Source organism: Amblyomma americanum, chromosome 9 (assembly GCF_052857255.1).
Source record: "Amblyomma americanum isolate KBUSLIRL-KWMA chromosome 9, ASM5285725v1, whole genome shotgun sequence".
Lineage (NCBI taxonomy): Eukaryota > Metazoa > Arthropoda > Arachnida > Ixodida > Ixodidae > Amblyomma > Amblyomma americanum.
This window is the reverse complement of record NC_135505.1, coordinates 124,104,436-124,122,829: the sequence shown is the minus strand read 5'-3', so window position 1 is coordinate 124,122,829 and position 18,394 is coordinate 124,104,436. Positions and strand designations below refer to the sequence as shown.

Sequence of the window (18,394 nt, the reverse complement as noted above, 5' to 3'; positions counted from 1 at the left end):
AAGGAAAGAGGTCCAGTTAACTTGGAGATCAAAGACGGGACAATTGCTTAATGTGCATAATAGTACATAATGCCTGTAATGTTGCAATGTCGTACTGACTGAGGGCGGGAAAAAGAAATTAGAATGGGAGTCGCTGCGTTTCTTGAAGAAAATTTTGCACAGCAGAGCGCACACTCCTGTCGCTTCGTCCAAGCAAAGAAGCGCCAATGGAAAGAACAACCACGGAAGACACAGGCAAGCCCAGTTGATGAAATGGAATTTGCAAAAGACGCTTCCTCAAATGAGAAAAGCGGCGGCAGAACAGCAGGAAGTGATCTATTGTCTCAGATTCGGCACAAAAAGGGCACCGTGGGGAAGCTGCCAGGCCAGATCTGTGAAGGTAGAAATTTAGAAGGGGAACCCGGCAACGAAAGCGCGTGAAAGAGACCTCTAGCCTGCGTGAGCGCCAGTCTTTCCTACTCCAAGGATGCAGAAGATGCTGATATTCGGGAGATGATGTAAGAGCCGAGGCAGCAAATTCCTGAAATATTGTGTAGCTGCGGAACCTCACCGCAGCTGTATATGCACACGACGTATATGCACGATAGAAACGTCGTTGATAGCTGCGCTTCGTCTACTTCGTCGCTGCGCTGCTTGAATGAACTCCTGCCGGTCGGTCCCATTACAATATATTTATTGTTATAGTGAAATCTCACAATATATGAAAAAATTGATCACAAACTCTTTCCCATTCAAAAATGCTTTTGTCCAGAATTGTTTGGTATGTCGTAGGAATCGTGAATTGCACAACATTTGTTTTTCAGTCTTTCCCGCTTGCTTGAAATGCTCTAATTTACTTTTCTTGTTTCAAAGCCATATAATGTTGTTTAATGCTCAACTCTTGGGCGCTTGGGCTGCAGACGCGAAAAAGGAAAACAGTGGTCATCCGCGGCACTATGCGCCTCATTGATGGTTTAATGCGACTACTTTAGGTGTCCCATTCATGAGAAAAGCCGGCGTGTGCACGTCCGTGTCACGAAAATGCTGGTGGCCCGAGTACCAGACTGGACAGGTGGCAACCTGCCCACTGGGTTGTGGATAACCTGCCTAAAATGGCAGGTGGCAATGAAAATAATTCAAACAAATTCAATACAACGGACCCCTACATACCATGGCGCTGTGCATAAATTCATTGGTCGAGACATAGTCTCTCGCAGAACTTGCTGCAGCTCGGAAAGTGCAAATTGTGTCTCGCAAGCCCAACAGGTGGCTGTGTTTGAAACCTGCCATGGCATTGACGCATCACTTAACCGGTTAATATAGCTTAATATCGCTTAATATTGCAATAGCATGAAATTCCCACTGTCTTTAAGCACATGAAGCCCTACTTTCTTTGGTTAAACTTGTTACGATCTTGGCTGACTAGAGGTTGCATAAACTGCGTGTAATAACCACCTTGCACCTAGGAGGCGTCACTGCTGTGTTCATTTCAATTCTGGAGAGCGCGGAAGCATTCGTCCCCTCTTCGGCCCTCTGTGATCAGTGCCGACCTGGGCCCCTAGGGCTCTTGTCAGCTCGTATCTTCTCAGCGTCCCTTCACAACAATGGGACTTATCGCTGTTGTTGCGCCGATGCGAGGCTCTGCCGTTGATAGGGCGACCTGAGCTTCCGGCAGCCAGTTGGGTAGACGCCTTGACATGGAAAAAAATGTTGTGCCCATGGCTCTCAGGTTGAGCATGAGCGTGTGGTTTGTTGCAACTTGTATATATCTCGGCAGCTGCACTGCATTGGTGAGCGAAGAAGAGTACTAGGTTAAGCAACTACGTATGTGACTTCGGTTTATGAATGTCCACCTTCACCTTGCCCGTTTGATACCCGTATTTTCTGTTAGGTTCATGCCAACGATGAAGTGGATGGCACCCGTACAACCACAGGGATCGCCATTTCCAGCAGTGAGTACTTTTCTCTAATTTTAGTGTTTAAAATGGATTTTTTGTGTTTTTATCTGAGTCAAAATAACACTATAAGTTTTATTCTAAAACTGCAATGATGCTTTTGCAACAGTGAAACATGGATCGCTTGGCCCGGTAAAGAAGGACGAAATGTAAAACAATACATTGCTTGCTTCGCTTTTCTTCTATGGAGGTCTACACATACATTCATGCTTTATACATGGGAATACTGAGCCAAATAAGTCTTCGAGTGCTACAATCTGGCATGAGATAGCGCAGGAAAAAGAATAGCTCAACAGTGCCGCGTAAGTGGCCACTTACGCTCAAGCCTAGAAATACTGGTGTCCGCAAATACAATATATTTTTTAACCATGTGGATATTAAATTTTCTCTAAACTATTCCTGGTGGGCTTCTGAATGGGCATGCTTGACCAGCATCTCCATAGAAAGCACCGAAACACTGCTGTGTTGCCCGAATGTATGAATACAGCATGCAAAGTGACCGAAAAATTAGAACAGGACCGCAAAAGAAATTGCTGCCAAAACCCTCCCCCCCCCCCAACGCTTCCTCCCACAGAGAAGCTCCATGAATAATACAATGACAATATGCAAATACTTTTCTTAATTTACTTCTTTGATGCTTGTTCTTTCTTTTTTTGCAGAAATTGGTCCTGTCCAGAATCTGACCTTCAAAATAGTCAATCTCATTACTCTAAGGGCTTCTTGGAAGCGGCCTCTTACAACGGAGGACATAAAAGGATACACCTTACGATGCACTGATCCGAAGAAGGGCGATTCGCGGACAGAAGAGATTCGTACAGTGAAAGAATCAGTGCAAGCAAGCTTGGAGCTGCAAGATCAGCTGGTATTCTTTGAGTGCCAAGTGTGGGCTTTTTCTGCAGCTGTGAACGGAACTCCAATTCGTTTTAACGTTACGACATCTGGCCTACGTGAGTATTCTTCAGAATAACAATTTAGATTTTGTTTTCCCAATTCACAAACCGTTTTCTGTGTATAAATAAGTTTCTCAAATTGCATGCGTTGCAGATTATATGACTGAAACTTTCAGAAAGCCTTCAAAATGTTTCATAAGCGTTGTCAGAACGGAATGACGTGTAAAATGTACTGTCGGGGGCAAGAGTATGTGGACCGCGTGTTCCTCAAACAAATCCGATAGCACTGTTATTATCCGGAGGCTACAGACCACATTTGTGGAGGTGAAACTGAAAAGGTAGTTTTTTCATCTCCACATGTATGATCTCCAGCCGCCGGCTAACTTGCTGCGCTTGTTTCATTTCTCTCAGACCCTCCAGAAAACGTGATCCTCAACGCAACCTGCGACGGCAAACTAGTCGCACTTTGGTCGTACCCGTACAAAAACCATGCGGGATTCAATCTCACGTTGTGCAGGACAGGCACCGAAGAGTGCAGTATAACGCTTTTAAGCAAGAAGATGCGACAGCACGCGTTCGTCGTGGACCTCCTTGACGTGCAATACCTGCTAAACATCAGCGCGACCGGGAAGATTTCTGACATATATGTCGAGAGCAAAGCGGCAACCGCCGATGCCACTGCTTTCCCACCAGGTAAGCTGCCGTTGTCTCCGAGAGCGGCTCCTAGCCAAATTTTTTACCCGAAATAATTTAAAGCTTGTACTATTAGCTGTTATAGACGAAAACGTAGCATATGGACGGGACGTAGAAGGGTGAAGACAGGACGATTGCTACACTTACAATTTCAGTTGTAAGTGTAGCAATCGTCCTGTCTTCACCCTTCTACGTCCCGTCCATATGCTACGTTTTCGTTTATAATATGTCTGACCAACTGGCCCCTCAGTATACACTATTAGCTGTTTCCAAAATTTCTTTTCTTTTTCATCAGCAGGCAGTACAGCTAACTTTTTAGGCAGTTTACACCATCGTCGTTTTTCACATTTTATAACATTCTGGAGGGAGCAATTTTTTTATACCCTGAGCTTGGCGTGTGATTTCCTTAGATGCCCATGCGGCAGTAAACCCTACACAACCCAACTCTCACTGAAAGGCTGTTCTGGACATGGCACGCTGTGAATAAATGATCATTCCATGACTGAGGCTTTGTTTTCTGATTGCTTTACGTAGTGTGTGCATCCTCCTGCAAGTCTTATTGCTCGCAACGACTTATTACTGCTTTCTAACGTACTTTTAATTTGAAAGCCGTTGAAATTCGGCAAACAGTGAAGGCAAAAAAATGCAGCTGTCAACTCACTCTGTCAAGCTTTTAAAGCTAGTGATGATGTCATAGCGTTGTAGCAAGCTAAACTTTAGGCAATGTCTGGTATCGCTTTTCCGAATCAGCACGCAGACACAAGCCTACAGCACTCCATAGGGCGATGACACAAGTGGACATCAGGCGCACGAGAGCTCAATTACGACATTTTTATTTCGAACCTCAGAATAGAGTGTGAGTAGATCAATGTACTGATAATGAAAAAGAGGAGCAGCGCACAGACAAACTAATAAATAAAAAGAACCCGGCACAGAGCCACACAGTACGTGTTGCGACCCTTCGTCAACTCTTTTGTTCTTGTGCTGCTCCACGGTTTGACCATAATATCAGACCTATTCGCAGAACAATGCTGTTGTAAAGAGGGCGTTTCAAATATGTGTGTGAGAAATTCGAGTTGTATGAACAGGATTTAAGCCACGAAAAGACTGCGCAACGTCGAAAGCTATAAGCAAAGATTTAACAGCTTCATCCGGAAGTTGTGAACCATCGCGAAATTATGCCACCGTGGAGGCTTGGTAGCTAACTCCACTGCTATCACTGCCTGGCCCAAAAACTGGAGAAGAATCTGCAAGCTTCTGGTCACTAGTTTTGCAGTTGACGTGGTAAAGATGCGAGAAAAATACTGAAGGCTAGAAATATTGCTCGATCACAGTAATGGCTTGGTGTTTAAGCAAAAGAACAATGGGGACATAATGCGGGAATAGTACAGTCCAATGTATGAAACACGTACAGTCTTTGGTAACTGTACATTCCAAGGGGTCTGCTTCTGAGTCCTGCAGCATAAAGCCTGAACCATCCCAAGCTTAGGACTGTCAAATGAGCTTAAGATCCCTGCTACATGAGTTGGAAGCAAACGCCTTGGGCTGTATACTTTTGACAAAGAATGTGCGTGCTGTTTAAATGCTGAGTTTTCTTCAATAACATGCCTGGCTATATCACTTTTCACAGTTGCTATTGATGTGCATGCGCAGGCAAAGGAACTCTGTCATTACGACTGCGGCCAAATTTTGAAGAAAAAATACTTCGAAAGTGCCGAATTTCTGTGTTTATTATATGAACTATCTGTTGCTCAGCAAACAAGTAATACTATTCCACCTCTTTTTTTTTCAGTTCCTTTGCTGACAGATGTAACAGTTAAGGGTGTCAGCCCTGAAGAACTGCATGCTACATGGAAGAGAAACTGGACTCATGAGATTCACTTCGTCATCTGCCATTCAAACAGTTCAAAGCCAGAATGTCAAGATCATTACGTGGCCGGTGTTGCTCACGAAGCAAACTTTACAGACCTCCTTCCTGCAACCGTTTATCACATAACAATTAGTGGGCAGGTCACCTACGGTAACACAACCTGCGTTGGTCCAGAACTTGACCAAGACGTCTCCACTTATTCACTTCGTAAGTTTGAAAATCTTTTTTAATATGCCTTGATTCAGATGCTTGCACTATCCTCTTGGCCGATTCGCGAGGTGCACCGTTTCTTTACTGCATATCGTGTATTGTTATCATGATTTACTTACAAAAATGTCAGTATGAAACTTGTTTTGCTTCCTCAGGCACAGTACTAATAATATTTTTAAACTTCACCGAACTGTTTATGTATTTTTTGTTAAAGTAGTCAAAATTAAACCTACAGGGCCTTCAATTTCTTCGTGCTTTGTCTGCAATCCTCTAGCTATAACCTGAAGGCTGCAGGGCTCCATTGCTCGTCGTGTGACTCATATTAAGCTGATCTTCATTGCTCTTTAAGACAATACCGATAAAATACCCATTGTTCTTGGTTCGGGGTTCAAATCAGTAATTGTTTTAGGTCAGCTGCTATCGAGGTTCAGAGCGGTGTCATTAAGCTATAAACAGGAGCCATGTGGACACCCCTTTTCACCCTTTTACTGATGTTCGACTAATGTCATGCTTCACATGTTTCGACACTAGCTGCCGCAATAGTATGTACTGCTCCCTCTTCTTGAAAACCTTCTTGAAGACCGGATTTTTACCGGAGCTTTTCGATGAACACTTAAAAAAGCAGTCTGTTGAGTCTATTCGTTCTGTGTTTTCATAACACCATAATAATTTCCAAGTGCCGGGAGATAATCAGCTCTTTCGTTATGCCTTTTTCTTTGTGGCTAATGTACTAGCTCACCAAATACCTTATCAGTTCTTGTCATGTCCAACAACAAATAGGAATAAGAATACATTACTTTACAGTAGCCGCTATTATAGCCTCAAAGTGTGCAAAAAGGGGCCCGTTCTGACTGTCATTCCATTTTGTTTTCTTTCATTGTGCACAGACCCTGCGCCAATTCGCAACTTGAGGCACACCGTTGAGAATGTGACACATCTCGCCACAAGTTGGGACGCACCGACCGAAACCGTAAATTTTGACGGTTACGTTTTGCTTTGCAGAGAAAATCAGTCCCATGACGTAAGCAGCACCGAAGTTTCCCACCCAATACAGCACGTTAAAGTCACGCTGGATCTCAAGAAACAACTGGCGACGTTCTATTGTGAGGTGTGGGCGTATGCCAAGAACGGAAGCGAACGCAACAACGGTTCAGCCACATCTTTCGCGGAAAGAACAAACGGAATAGGTAACTAAGAAGGAATCCCGACATTAAGTCTATGTGCTTCTCCGGGTATTTATAGCAATATTTGTCTAAATGTTGAGCGCCTAGCGTTCACTTCATCAGTTTCGAGTGTTACGGCATTGAAAGCGATGTCACGCATATGTAGACTGCAAAGAGGGCTCATCACTTGAAGGCAGCGCATAGATGGGCAAAGAATAAATGCTTGAGCTTTTGACATTTCTCTGAAAGTAGCCAGTTCGTTCTATTTTGAGCAACTTAAAAATACTCCTGCCTCGAAAATAATTACGCCTGACTGAAAATGTCCTCTTAAAGTTCATGTCTTCTTTTGATTCGTAACGCCATCTTATCATCTGCATCTGACAACTTTAACTTTTGTGCAATGAAAACGTCACAGTACCGAACACGGTTCTATATTGACCTCATGTTGTTGTTTTTTTCTATCACAAGAATAGAGAGGGTGGGGGTCGCATAACGAAGTGTCTGAATTCCAATGTGGTACAAAAGTCTTTTCGTCAACTTCATCTCACGCAGAATGAAAGAGCCCGAACCACAAAATAATTATTGGCGTATTTGGATCTACCTATTGTAACACGCCCGCCTTTCTTCATGCTATTTGCGGAATCATTGACACCTGCTTTCTACTCGCTCTTCTTTCCTGCCTATAAAGCCCCTCCAGATAATGTCACACTTGTCGAGAGGACGGCAAGAAGCTTGGCGTACTCTTGGTCGAGAAATCCAGAGGCTCCTAAATGCCGAGTGCAAGTACGGACAACCAATCAAAGCGAAGCGCATGAAACCGACTGCGCGGGCGACAACGACCTATTGCACTATAATGTAACTGGTCTGACACCGGGCGAACATTACGAGGTGACTCTGCAAAACTGCGCAGATTACTGTGGCGTCAAGAAAGTGCTCGAGGACTACACGGACGTTGCCGGTAGGTTCCTTCTTTGAGAGTTTCAGGCACTTTTTCAGAACTGTTACGTGCCCTTCGCATTTCTTTATCCCCATATGACCAAATATGAGGATTCTCAACTTGTTTGTCTTCAGAAACTCCACCTAGCAATATGCACTTGCGAATTGCACGCTGTGAAGTTAGCAGAAGTTTAATGAGGCAGCAGCCTGCGTATTAACACAAGGTTACTGCACTATAAAATGTTCATATGCACTGCCTCCAAAAGCCGGATTTAAATTTAGTTTTACTCTATTGTATTCAGATAGTTGCCAAGGAATAGAAGATGTACAGCGAAAGTAAACATGCCTTAGCGAAAAAGAACCCTCCAGCTCTAAAACTGTATCATACCCAACAATTATGGACGACAGAATTTTTGAGCGGGAAACCGTTTATAAGCGCATTTTTTCATATAATGTAAAATTTCACTATATAACAATCAATATGGACGCCCATCACCTGACGGCAGTATCGCTTTTTTTTTTTCAATCCGCGTTTTTGCTGTTGTCAAAAGTGTACCCCATTGATTTTCTATGGCTGTCTTAACTGTTCGATGCGATCGCGGGAAACACTGTGAAAGAAAGATTTTGCTACATATCAGAATAATGAAACATTAGCTGCAATCTCTTTACAACAGTGTCTTACAATTTTCTAATTTTACTAAATATTTTTCTGAGAATGTGGGACATGAAAACAAGGAGAAAATTGAGTGAGTCTCAAATATATTAATTTCTTCCAGCGCCGTCTGAAGTGGGGAACTTCAGTGCTTTCATCAAAGGATTTGTAAATGTGACGTTCACTTGGACAAGGCCCCATGAAGCGAATGGACCTATCGATGGATACCTTATTCATATCGTGAATAACGACACCAACTCCACGATGCAAATCCTCGCCGATGGTAGTACGACAAACACAACAGTTGACGTGGATGAAGAATTCTCTTCCTACTATGGCGCTATCAGCGCTTACAACGTGAAGCAACCAGAGCAAGAACAACTTTTCGGTCCAGCTACCTCTGCAAGTTTCGAGTCCCTTGGAGACGGTAAGAACTCACAGTCTTTGCTCCACTACTTTACGTCACAAATTATCAGGTCACGTACAGTGCATAGCATATGTGACTTCGGACTTGCTATCTACGCAAGAATGGTTTAAATGTTTTGGGTAAATCTTTTCGGATTTTTATACAGAGCACAAAAAAGCACATTCCTTTCCAGCATGCTTCAGCATTCCTTTCCGGCATGCTTCCGGCATGCTTCAGCATGCAGAGCATACAAGCCTCAGTGACTGGCCCAAGTGACGAGTGCTTCACACAGCTGCTGGTAGTGAACCACTTGTTTCTACTTCGGCCTCCTCTCTTGTATTCCCAAAGTACCAAGTTCGTCTGCACTCCGTATGGTTGAGCAAGATTCAGCGTTCTACCTCACCTTTGTGCTTCAACTGTGATGTCGTGGGTGATGTGACACTCATTTGCAACCTAAGGAAAACGAAGTTCTGTTGGGCAACATATCTCACATCGCATACTTTGAGGTACTCCGCTATGCAGCGAACACTGCAGCGAAAACTGGCAAGAATGCTCTTAACGTTTCCAGAGGACAACGGCCTTATGAGACAGGGATATAGACACATTCATTCAATTAGATGACGCAGGTCGAACAGTGGCTGACAAACTACTGTAAGCTAGGCTGATCCCGCCCACAGATAAACAGCACCCCCACCCCGAGATTCGTAACTCACTTTTGAAGATCCGTATCACTTAAATCTTATTCTTGTTAGTCTTATGTTTTTAATAAGGTTACAATTTTTTGGCAGCTTATTAATTCGTGGAGCCAGATTTTGGGACTGCCCTGTAAGCAAAAGTATGTCCAATTCACGCTAAACCAATCTTGCACTCGTGGCTCTGTGGACGGCTCGCTTACTCTTCAGTAAACGCATTGAGTTTAAAGCATGTAAGCTTAGAATATTGTTAAGAGAACACTCATTTACTCTGTGACAAGACAAGAGACGTTATGAGACAACAGGTACTTATATCTTGCCAAAAGATCACAAAGTTGATTTCAAGGACTTCTGATAGATACAAGCGGCTGAAGCATCTAGAAAACAAAAGAGCCAACAAACAAAACAAAATACTGAGCTCCCGTGAAAAACAGGAAAATTATTCCATGCTTATGCCATAGTACTCCGGTTACATAATCGTCTTTTTAAGTCAGCAATAGAATCTTATGCCCGTGCGAGCTGTTGTTTCATCACTCGCTACATCAACATACCCCACCGCATCATGACACCAAAACCGCGTCCTAAGCAGTTTTGATGCCTGTGATAATGCGTTCTATTAAACTCTTGCACAGGCAGTGGTAACCTGTGAGCAGTCGCAAGCTGCGCGCTGGCCCCGGGAAGGGTTCAAGGTACACGGTATAAGTTAGTATGACGTGAAATGGCAATGGGTACGGTTCAATTCAAGCAGTATTCGGAAGCTGTTTTTTTCCTGCATGTTGATTTTTCATACGTTCCTGTCGGGGGGACGTATGATAAATATTTATAGCAAGTCCTTTCTTCACTTTTGCGAAGAGTCAGCCTAGCCCATAGGTTCACGACCGGGATGGTCGCTAGTGCATGTGTATGACTTCCCCCATCTATTTTGTATACAAAGTAGCGTTACGGAGTTGTTGTATCCTGTCAGGGTCCTGACACGCGCAATAAAGAAGCCGTTACCATATGATGACGCTGGTTACTTTTTCTTAATAGCGGAATGGTTGTCTTTCAACAGTGCAGTAGGTAACTAAGCCTTCTCCACTAACCATTAATTCAAAATAACGAGGACGGGAAGGAAGTCGTCAAAAATAAAGTGTCTTTGTTAGTTTATCTGTATTTTTGTCTATATTCGTAATTTCACCTTCGTTCTTGTAATAATACATAAATATTTGTATACATCTAAATTTAGACACAGATCTCACATAGGCATTAGTAGCATGCCCTGTGAACCCACGTGGCGTCAAATGCATCAATTGTCGTTAAATATTTTTTGCGCAGGCCCGTTTCCACCCTACCCCACCGTCCATGGTATAAAAGAAAACGAAGCAGTTGTCTCCTGGAAGAAAGCAGTGGACCCTAGATACATTATCAATTCCTACAACATTTCGATTGAGGGCCAGGCAAGCTCGCTCACTGCTGACACCGACTTCAGCTTGACTAAGCTCGATCCTTGGAAGAACTACACCGTCAGCGTTTCTTCTTGTTCGAATGAGACTGGCTGCGGTCAGGCGAGGTCCATCGCCTTCACCACTGATGTGTCAGGTAAGTCTCCCAAGTGACTTCAAATGGCAGCAATTGATCTAAGTTTCAGAAGCAAGCAGGGTTAAGAGAGTTCAGTGAAGGCCCAATGTTTACAGGAATGCCTCTAAACCAACACTTTCTCACTTCGAGTTTATCAATTCGCTCTCGCCTTACCATATGCAAGCCTTCCTAGTTAGCTCAGTTGGTAGAGAGACTGCTTCGGTGTTGCGCTGGGGTCGGGTTCGAACCACGGACCAGGGAAAATACATCAACTACGAAGTTTCTGTTAAAGCTGTGTAACTTTCTTTTCTAGCGGTGTGTTTGCGCTCGGATGGATGCCAATGAGTAATTACTTCTTTATAATAGTTTAATATAAAGTTGTCTGCAAAGCGCACCGTTAATTCGCAAGCAGTGCAAGAGAACTCTTTAATAACGCGGAATTGTCCAATAAAATTATTTTGTATTGTATTTTGTAACGACGAATATTTTCAGTTGATTGCCACCAGGCCGAATTGTAGAAGCGGGAAAAAAAATTGCAATAAAATGAAGCGACCTTAATTTTTTATCACTAATGCCAGGTTAATGAAATTCCACATGTTAATAAAAAAATCTCTTTGTAAAGTGCGAAACTTTACACACCTCCCAAAAGGATTATTTCCGAAAAAGACGCTTCGAAAAAAACACACGACGCCCAAAAAAAGCAAGAAGCCCCCTTCTGAAGCACTACATGCAATAATGCATTTTAAAAACAGTAGTGTAAAGCAGTAGATCACTCAGACGTGAGAGTCAGCAAAGAATATCGAGCTTCAATATTCATATGAGCGTAGGCACTGCAGTTAAAAGCGGCGGGACCATCTGCTTCTTCACGCGTCACAAATTGTAATGCATGAGTAAACAGGGTCAATAAACTCACGCAAAAACAAGATTTTTATAACCACGCTTCAATGCACAAGCTCGAGGGGCCACCTCAATGTTGGGAACACGATACTCAGCTTCAATACGCTAATAAAATGTTCAACGTCAAGTCGTTGAATTCGGTTAATACGATTACATAAAAACATACGATATCTAGACTATGACGTAAGTCCTTCTAGCGGACAGAATACATTGAAAAATGCGGGCACTAACCAGCTGAGATTAAGAAGGAAGAATTATATGAAACGACTCGAACAACACACTCGCGACATGAAAATACAAAGCGACAGCACAAACGCTCTCCCAGAGAACATGGTCAGTGCTGGCCATCAGATTTCAATTTTATGAGGCGAATTTCATCGGAATAAGATGACTGGCAGCATCACGTCTTCATCTGGAGTCTCTTCTCATATGAACGACACCTCAAGCGTCCAATCATAAAAAAACACTAATCTGCACCGCACATAGGCACGCTGCTTGCGTTGATTTTTCAAAACGGAGTAAAAAAGAGCCACGTCATGGATTTCTTTATTTTTAAATTGGTCGCAGTGCTGGAAGCCGAAACGTTATTAGTTTTCTTTTTAAACTTAGCTGGTTGGGATCAGTGTTTTCCAGCAAATAAAAATATGCGCGAAAATCAATACAACAGTGTTGAGCTTTGTCACAATGTCGGGCATTCAAATTTGCTTCTTACAAAAATACAAATATTCCTCATATACCAGGGTTCAAGTTTCTTCGTCTCTTTCAAGAAACCGCAAATATCACAGGATAAAACGTTTTGACTTTAAGTGGGCCTATGAAAAAAAACACCCTATATTTCACAAGTACACAACGATGTCGAAATTGTTACATATCCTCGCAACCTGTCTTGAAGAGGCCACTGAATACAATGTCTACATGATATAATGCGCAGGGCTTTAAGGGCTTTGTACAGTAATCGACTGCTCTTTTTTGGTGAATAAAACAGCGCTCATGAAAGCGCTTCCAAAACAAGAGGTGCACACACCACTTGCTCTGACTTTCAAAAGCGCGTTTATTGGAAAGACAAATACCCGTTGTGGAGTCTTCAAAACAGATGCAGTTTCTCTTCATTTGCGCCAGTTTTCATGCGCGCTGCTTCGTCCATAAGCACCAACCAACAAGCCCTGAGCAACAGCCTGGTATTTGTTCTTTTTCCTCCCGTTATGAACTCAGAAAATTTCAGCTTGTTAGAGTGTGATGGATTACCAATACAATAGTGGTGCTTTCCCACACGACGGTGGCAGCTTCTTCACTCATAAAATCATTCTTGCTTCAAGGTTCCCCATGTTCATTTTTTGCGCATTTTCTTTTGTATACTCTGTTCTAAAAACAAGGAGTTAAGTGTTATTGTATTTAACGGTTGCATTTATACCTATCTGTGAAATGCATTACTGAAACGAACAATTGCGTGTAAGCCTTATAGGGCTGCACACTGCATCTAAAGGCTTAGCCCGACATTTTATTTCTACGATGAAATGAAATAAAATAAGTTCATTTAAATCTGTTCCCTTGACCCAGCACCGTCGAAGCCAACGCAACTGAAGGCTGGACAGGTCAGCACAGAGTGGATGTTGATCGAGTGGGGACGTCCGGAAATCGCAAACGGTCCCATCAGTGGCTTCAATGTGAGCTTCAAGGGCAAAAACATTTCCTTCACTGTCACTACCACGGAGTTCTCATACAACGCCAGCCAATTAAGCCCCGGTGTGGAGTACAAGGTTTCTGTTTACGCCTTCAACTATGGATACTACGAAGAGAAATGCGGGCCCCCAGCAACGCTCACAGCGTCAACGACAAATTACGGTAAGTACTTACCCAGTGCTTAGCGTGTCTTACACATGCTGTCTGAAGCATTTATCAACTTATCAACGGCGATCAAGCCTAAAATTTCCCACGATATTTGCCATAAATGTCACAGACGGCTCTTCCCAACCAACTGTGGTATATTTTTCTACACCAGAAGCAAAGTCAACCTTGCTATGGAGATCCAGCAGACAATATTCTTACTGTTGTGCAAAACAAAATAGCGGTTTAACTGAACACAGAGATAAAAACCAAGGTTTCATTGGAAATGACTTCGCTTAGAGACTGCAATATAAGACAACTGACGTAAGTACTCGCTTAAGCGAGTACTTACGTATTTAAGGGCTTAAGACAAAACAGAAAAATTTGATGAGTTTGGGATCAGAAAAATGTCGCTAGAAATAGCTCCCTCTGTATACAGAGTGTTTCGCATAAGACTGTTACCAATTTTTTAAAACGGGCATATTGAGGTACAAGAGCACATTCTGCCGCAGAGCTTTGTCAGTGGTGCTATGCATCAGGATTCGGCTAAGTCATGTTAACTAGCAGGCTGGTTAAATATTATTAAAAAGCGAACTCTTTAACTATTAAAGTTAGGCAGCTCTGCATTTAGGGAGTTGTTTGTAGCCCATCGTAACTAATATACATGAAAGTTTTTAGAGTTTAGAAAATGCTATTCTCGTCGCCGCTGCCATGCAAAAAAAAAAAATTGGGGCCCCGCACGGACAAAACCAAAACTATGGTGCCACCGAGGGTGCGGGCCCCATAGCATGCATCACACATCGACGTACCTCTCACTAGCTCTCTGTCCGTTCGCCGCTCCCACCAAAGCGCCTCGAAACGAAATGAGAACGTGACGCAAAAAATCGCTGTGTGACGCACAGTCGTAGGCGTGGCTAGCGCTTCGGTCTTCGGTTTCGGCCTGTCCCGCGCATAGCCCCAGAATTTCTTCTGCTGCAGTGGAGTCGAGAATGGCATATTCGAAAATCTTAAAACTGATATGGATAATACTTACAGTAGGCTTCAAACCCACTGGTACAAGAAAAGCGTGAAAGTAATAGTTCTAAAGTTAACTATTCAATAATAGTTAGCCATCCTGCTTTGATATCTAACATCTCTTTCTTGAAAAACTAGCGCACATGGACAGAACAAAAATTACCCACAGAGGGGGACGCGAAATTGCTGATTATTTGTGAAAAAAACGATAGCATAGGAGCTCTTCATTGACACCAATGCGTGTGTTGGCTGACGGTTCGACTCATAACAGATGGCTGGCCCAAGCTACGACCAACATTTCTGTGCTAGACCTCACGCAGATTCGAAAGCAGTCAGTCCCGCACTTATGCGACAGTTCGGGGCCCCAAAAAGTGCCGCCTCCCTGATCCCTGAATGTGACAGCGACGCAACGTCAGGAAAGCACCTTAATAAGCTCCATACGCCATCGCGTAAAAAGACGAGACGGACAACAGAGCGCTATAACTATGCTCCACATGCACACAAACAGCGCGATTAAAGACGTGAGGAAGGCTATCTGACCAACTTGCTATGGGTATCCTTCCTCATAGCTTTAATCGCTGTGTATGCGCCGAACAAGCGGTCAGTGCTGCGTTGTGCGTTTTGTGTTCTTGCTCAGTCTGATTACTGTGGTTCATCCTCAAATAAACCCATACCAACTGGTCCAGATGGCCATTCGTGTACAAATGGGGCAACCTAAAAAGAATGAAAAATAAGAAGCCCCTGCCTGCACCACTGACGTATAGCAGGCTTAATCCAAGCTTAAAAAAAATTAAAAAGCCCGAATGCAATGGTATACTTTTATGGGGAAAAATGAGGGAGAGGGCGGGGGGGGGGGGGCAAAAAGCCACAGAACGACCCACAGCCGGGGAAGCGGGCCCGGGGAGACTACCCTGATCTCCCCTGGGACGTAGCAGAAGGGGTTGGATGACGGGTATGGGAATTGGGACTTGGGATGGGGTTATGGGAAATGGGAAGGGAATGGGGACAGCGAGTTTTGGCTCTGATCCTTCAGTTGTCTCGACTCCACTGCTGGCTTGTCTGGCCAGGACAGGGAGAGCATCGAGATTGTCGAATGGCGCGGCTCCCACGGGATGCCTGACCACCCACAAACGCAACGGGCTCCGACCACCGGAGACAGGAAAACGTAACCCGGGGTGAGCTACCTCGGGTTCCCCCACGACATTCAGGGTTTGTTTCGGACCTGCCAGCTACTAGCCGTCGAGTGCTTTTCGCGGTTTTTCAGACTCCGGAAGTATGTGTGGTGTGGTCCAGCCAGTAGAGGCTCAGGTCGTCAGCATATCGACCCTCCGGCCCTCGGCGCCATGACCTAACACCTCCGGGAGGACCCACCTGTGCATCCAACCAACCAATCATACAATTATTTTCTCCCCTAGCTTGCTCCACGCCTACTGAGGAGGGAGTGTTCTAGGGCCAGGCTGACCGGGCCACAAACCAAGAACACGGCTTAGGGTGAGATGACCGGGCCTACTCCGCCGGTACTCCACAACATCCACGGTTTTCGCACTGGTCGTAGTACGCACCCCTTACCTCGTCGTCCCGCAATGAACCCCATGGCCCCGCGGTCAGCCGTGAGGCTGCCTCCCCGAGGACATCGATTCCGAGAAGTCTGGCTGTTGTAAACCCCCACGCGGACCTGGCCTCTCCGTAGCCAGAAATCGCCAGGCCAGTCGCCAGCCACGCACGGCCCCGCGTGCAGAGGCTACTTGGATGTATTTAAAAACCTTTTGCTTTTTGGCATGCATTCCGTGCCGGATTCCGTGGGTCCAGCCTGATGATATAACCAGGCCTACCTCCGCTCAGGCATCGGACCTCACGGGGGCGAGTGGCTCTCACAGTCGCTTGGGAGTCGCTGCCACTCCCATGGAGTTTTGCATCCCCAGAGGATGGGCCCCGGCCAACCCATCCCCACCGCTGGCGTTGCACCGGAAAAAAACATAGTAGCCGAAACTACACCTGTCCTTAGCCGGTGGCGGGTGGGGGGGTATGCCACGGGCAGGCAGCACAGTCGGATCCCCCCCCCCCCCCCCCCGCCATTCATGTGCAATAGGTCTTAGCTGCATTCCGATGCACACCGCCAAGTGCTATGCCGAAGAAAGCGGGATTCTAACTCAAAACACCTATTTTTAAAGCCACCGCGGTGGCTTAGTTGTTATGGCGCTTGACTGCTGACCCGAAAGGCATGAGTTCTATCACGGCCGCGGCAGTCGAATTTCGATGGAAGCGAAATTCTTGAGGCCCGTGTACTGTGCGATGTCAGCGCACGTTAAAAAACCCCCAGGTGGTCGAAATTTCCGGAGCCCTTCATTACGGCGTCCCTCATAGCCTGAGTTTTTTTGGGACGTTAAACCGTCATAAACCATGCCAAAACTATTTTTAACAACTGCTTGCAATCTTAGGTGGAACACCAGGTATATGCGCTTCAACGTGAGAAATAATTTCGCTACTTGCACACTGGTACCAAGCACTTTCGGGCAAAGCATTCAGCAGAAACATTCTTGCAAACACTTGTTAGCCTAACCACACGATCTGACTTTACTTCTTGCTTTGAACTTGCACGTCCGTGTCTCCACGATATCTGGGTACATTGAGCAATAATGCGTTTTTTTTCTTTACAGCTCCAACTAAAGGTTCGGCCTCCTTAGTCGTGCTAATTATTGCCGTGGGAGTTTTTCTTGTTACCCTTGCTGCTGTGGTTGGATTTCTGCTGTGGAAAAATTTGAAGCCAAGACAAAGGTAAGAAAGTTAACTTTTTCAGACGTAAGGCACGAGATGCAAGCGCTGTAAGCCACGAGGCTTTATCAGCTCTAGCTAGGGCCTGTCCCATATTCCTGATAAAGATGTTTTCCAAAGGGAGCGGTTGCTTGTGACCTACATAGAGTGTCTCACGTAATAAGAACCAAGCGTTTAGGTATCCTAAAACAAATAGTGCAAATTACAGTGAAGCAGTACCCTTGGTTGCCTCCTAGAGCAACCAGGCAGGTTTAACTGCACGCAATTATTATTAACTATTTCAGAGTATTAGCATTTTTAAACCGACTAAGCATGCAAAAGTATTAACTAGGAAGTCACAAGTGTCAGAGTGACGTACCAATTCCTGACCTTCTTTTATTGTAGAATAATTAGTAACGTTCTTCTGCAACCCACAGCATTAAGAATTCAAACTTTAAGGCCAGAACATACGTGCGAGTGCTGTAGGCTAGCAGCAAATCCGGCTGCGCTTACTAGGGCACATCTGACCACCTACCAGCACGAAGTAACTGTAAACGCATTCTTCGTATATATAGCAATTACCATGGTCGTTATGCAGATCTTGCAACCGCTCCATTATTCCAGCGTTATTCACTTATTCGCACAGACAAAATTTATTATAAGAAGCTTCTGCTTACAGTACACAAACAGAAATTATTCTCTAAAACATTCAATACAGATGCATCTCGACACCTTCTACGGCGAAACATCCGACACATACCGAAAACAAGAACAAATTATGGAAAGCAAGCATTTGTATATCAGTCAACTGATATATGAAACAAAGCTGAGGAACTGTTAGACTTTAGCGCTCCATTGGGTACTTTCAAACAAGCCTTAACCGCATTGCTACTAGCCGATGTTGT

The 18,394-nt window shown here is 44.4% G+C and overlaps 1 protein-coding gene across 1 annotated transcript in view; it reads left to right on the top strand.

Annotated features, from left to right (window-relative positions):
• Positions 1-1,562: 1,562 nt before the first annotated feature.
• LOC144103649 (fibronectin-like) overlaps positions 1,563-18,394 on the top strand; it is a 36,084-nt gene continuing 19,252 nt past the window's right edge. Inside the window, exons 1-11 of the mRNA XM_077636312.1 lie at positions 1,563-1,769; positions 1,871-1,931; positions 2,594-2,881; positions 3,236-3,517; positions 5,310-5,594; positions 6,485-6,784; positions 7,449-7,718; positions 8,473-8,775; positions 10,761-11,024; positions 13,458-13,742; positions 17,396-17,513. Coding sequence (XP_077492438.1) covers positions 1,677-1,769; positions 1,871-1,931; positions 2,594-2,881; positions 3,236-3,517; positions 5,310-5,594; positions 6,485-6,784; positions 7,449-7,718; positions 8,473-8,775; positions 10,761-11,024; positions 13,458-13,742; positions 17,396-17,513 — 2,549 coding nt within the window. The 5' untranslated portion in view covers positions 1,563-1,676. The remainder of the gene's footprint in view (positions 1,770-1,870; positions 1,932-2,593; positions 2,882-3,235; positions 3,518-5,309; positions 5,595-6,484; positions 6,785-7,448; positions 7,719-8,472; positions 8,776-10,760; positions 11,025-13,457; positions 13,743-17,395; positions 17,514-18,394) is intronic.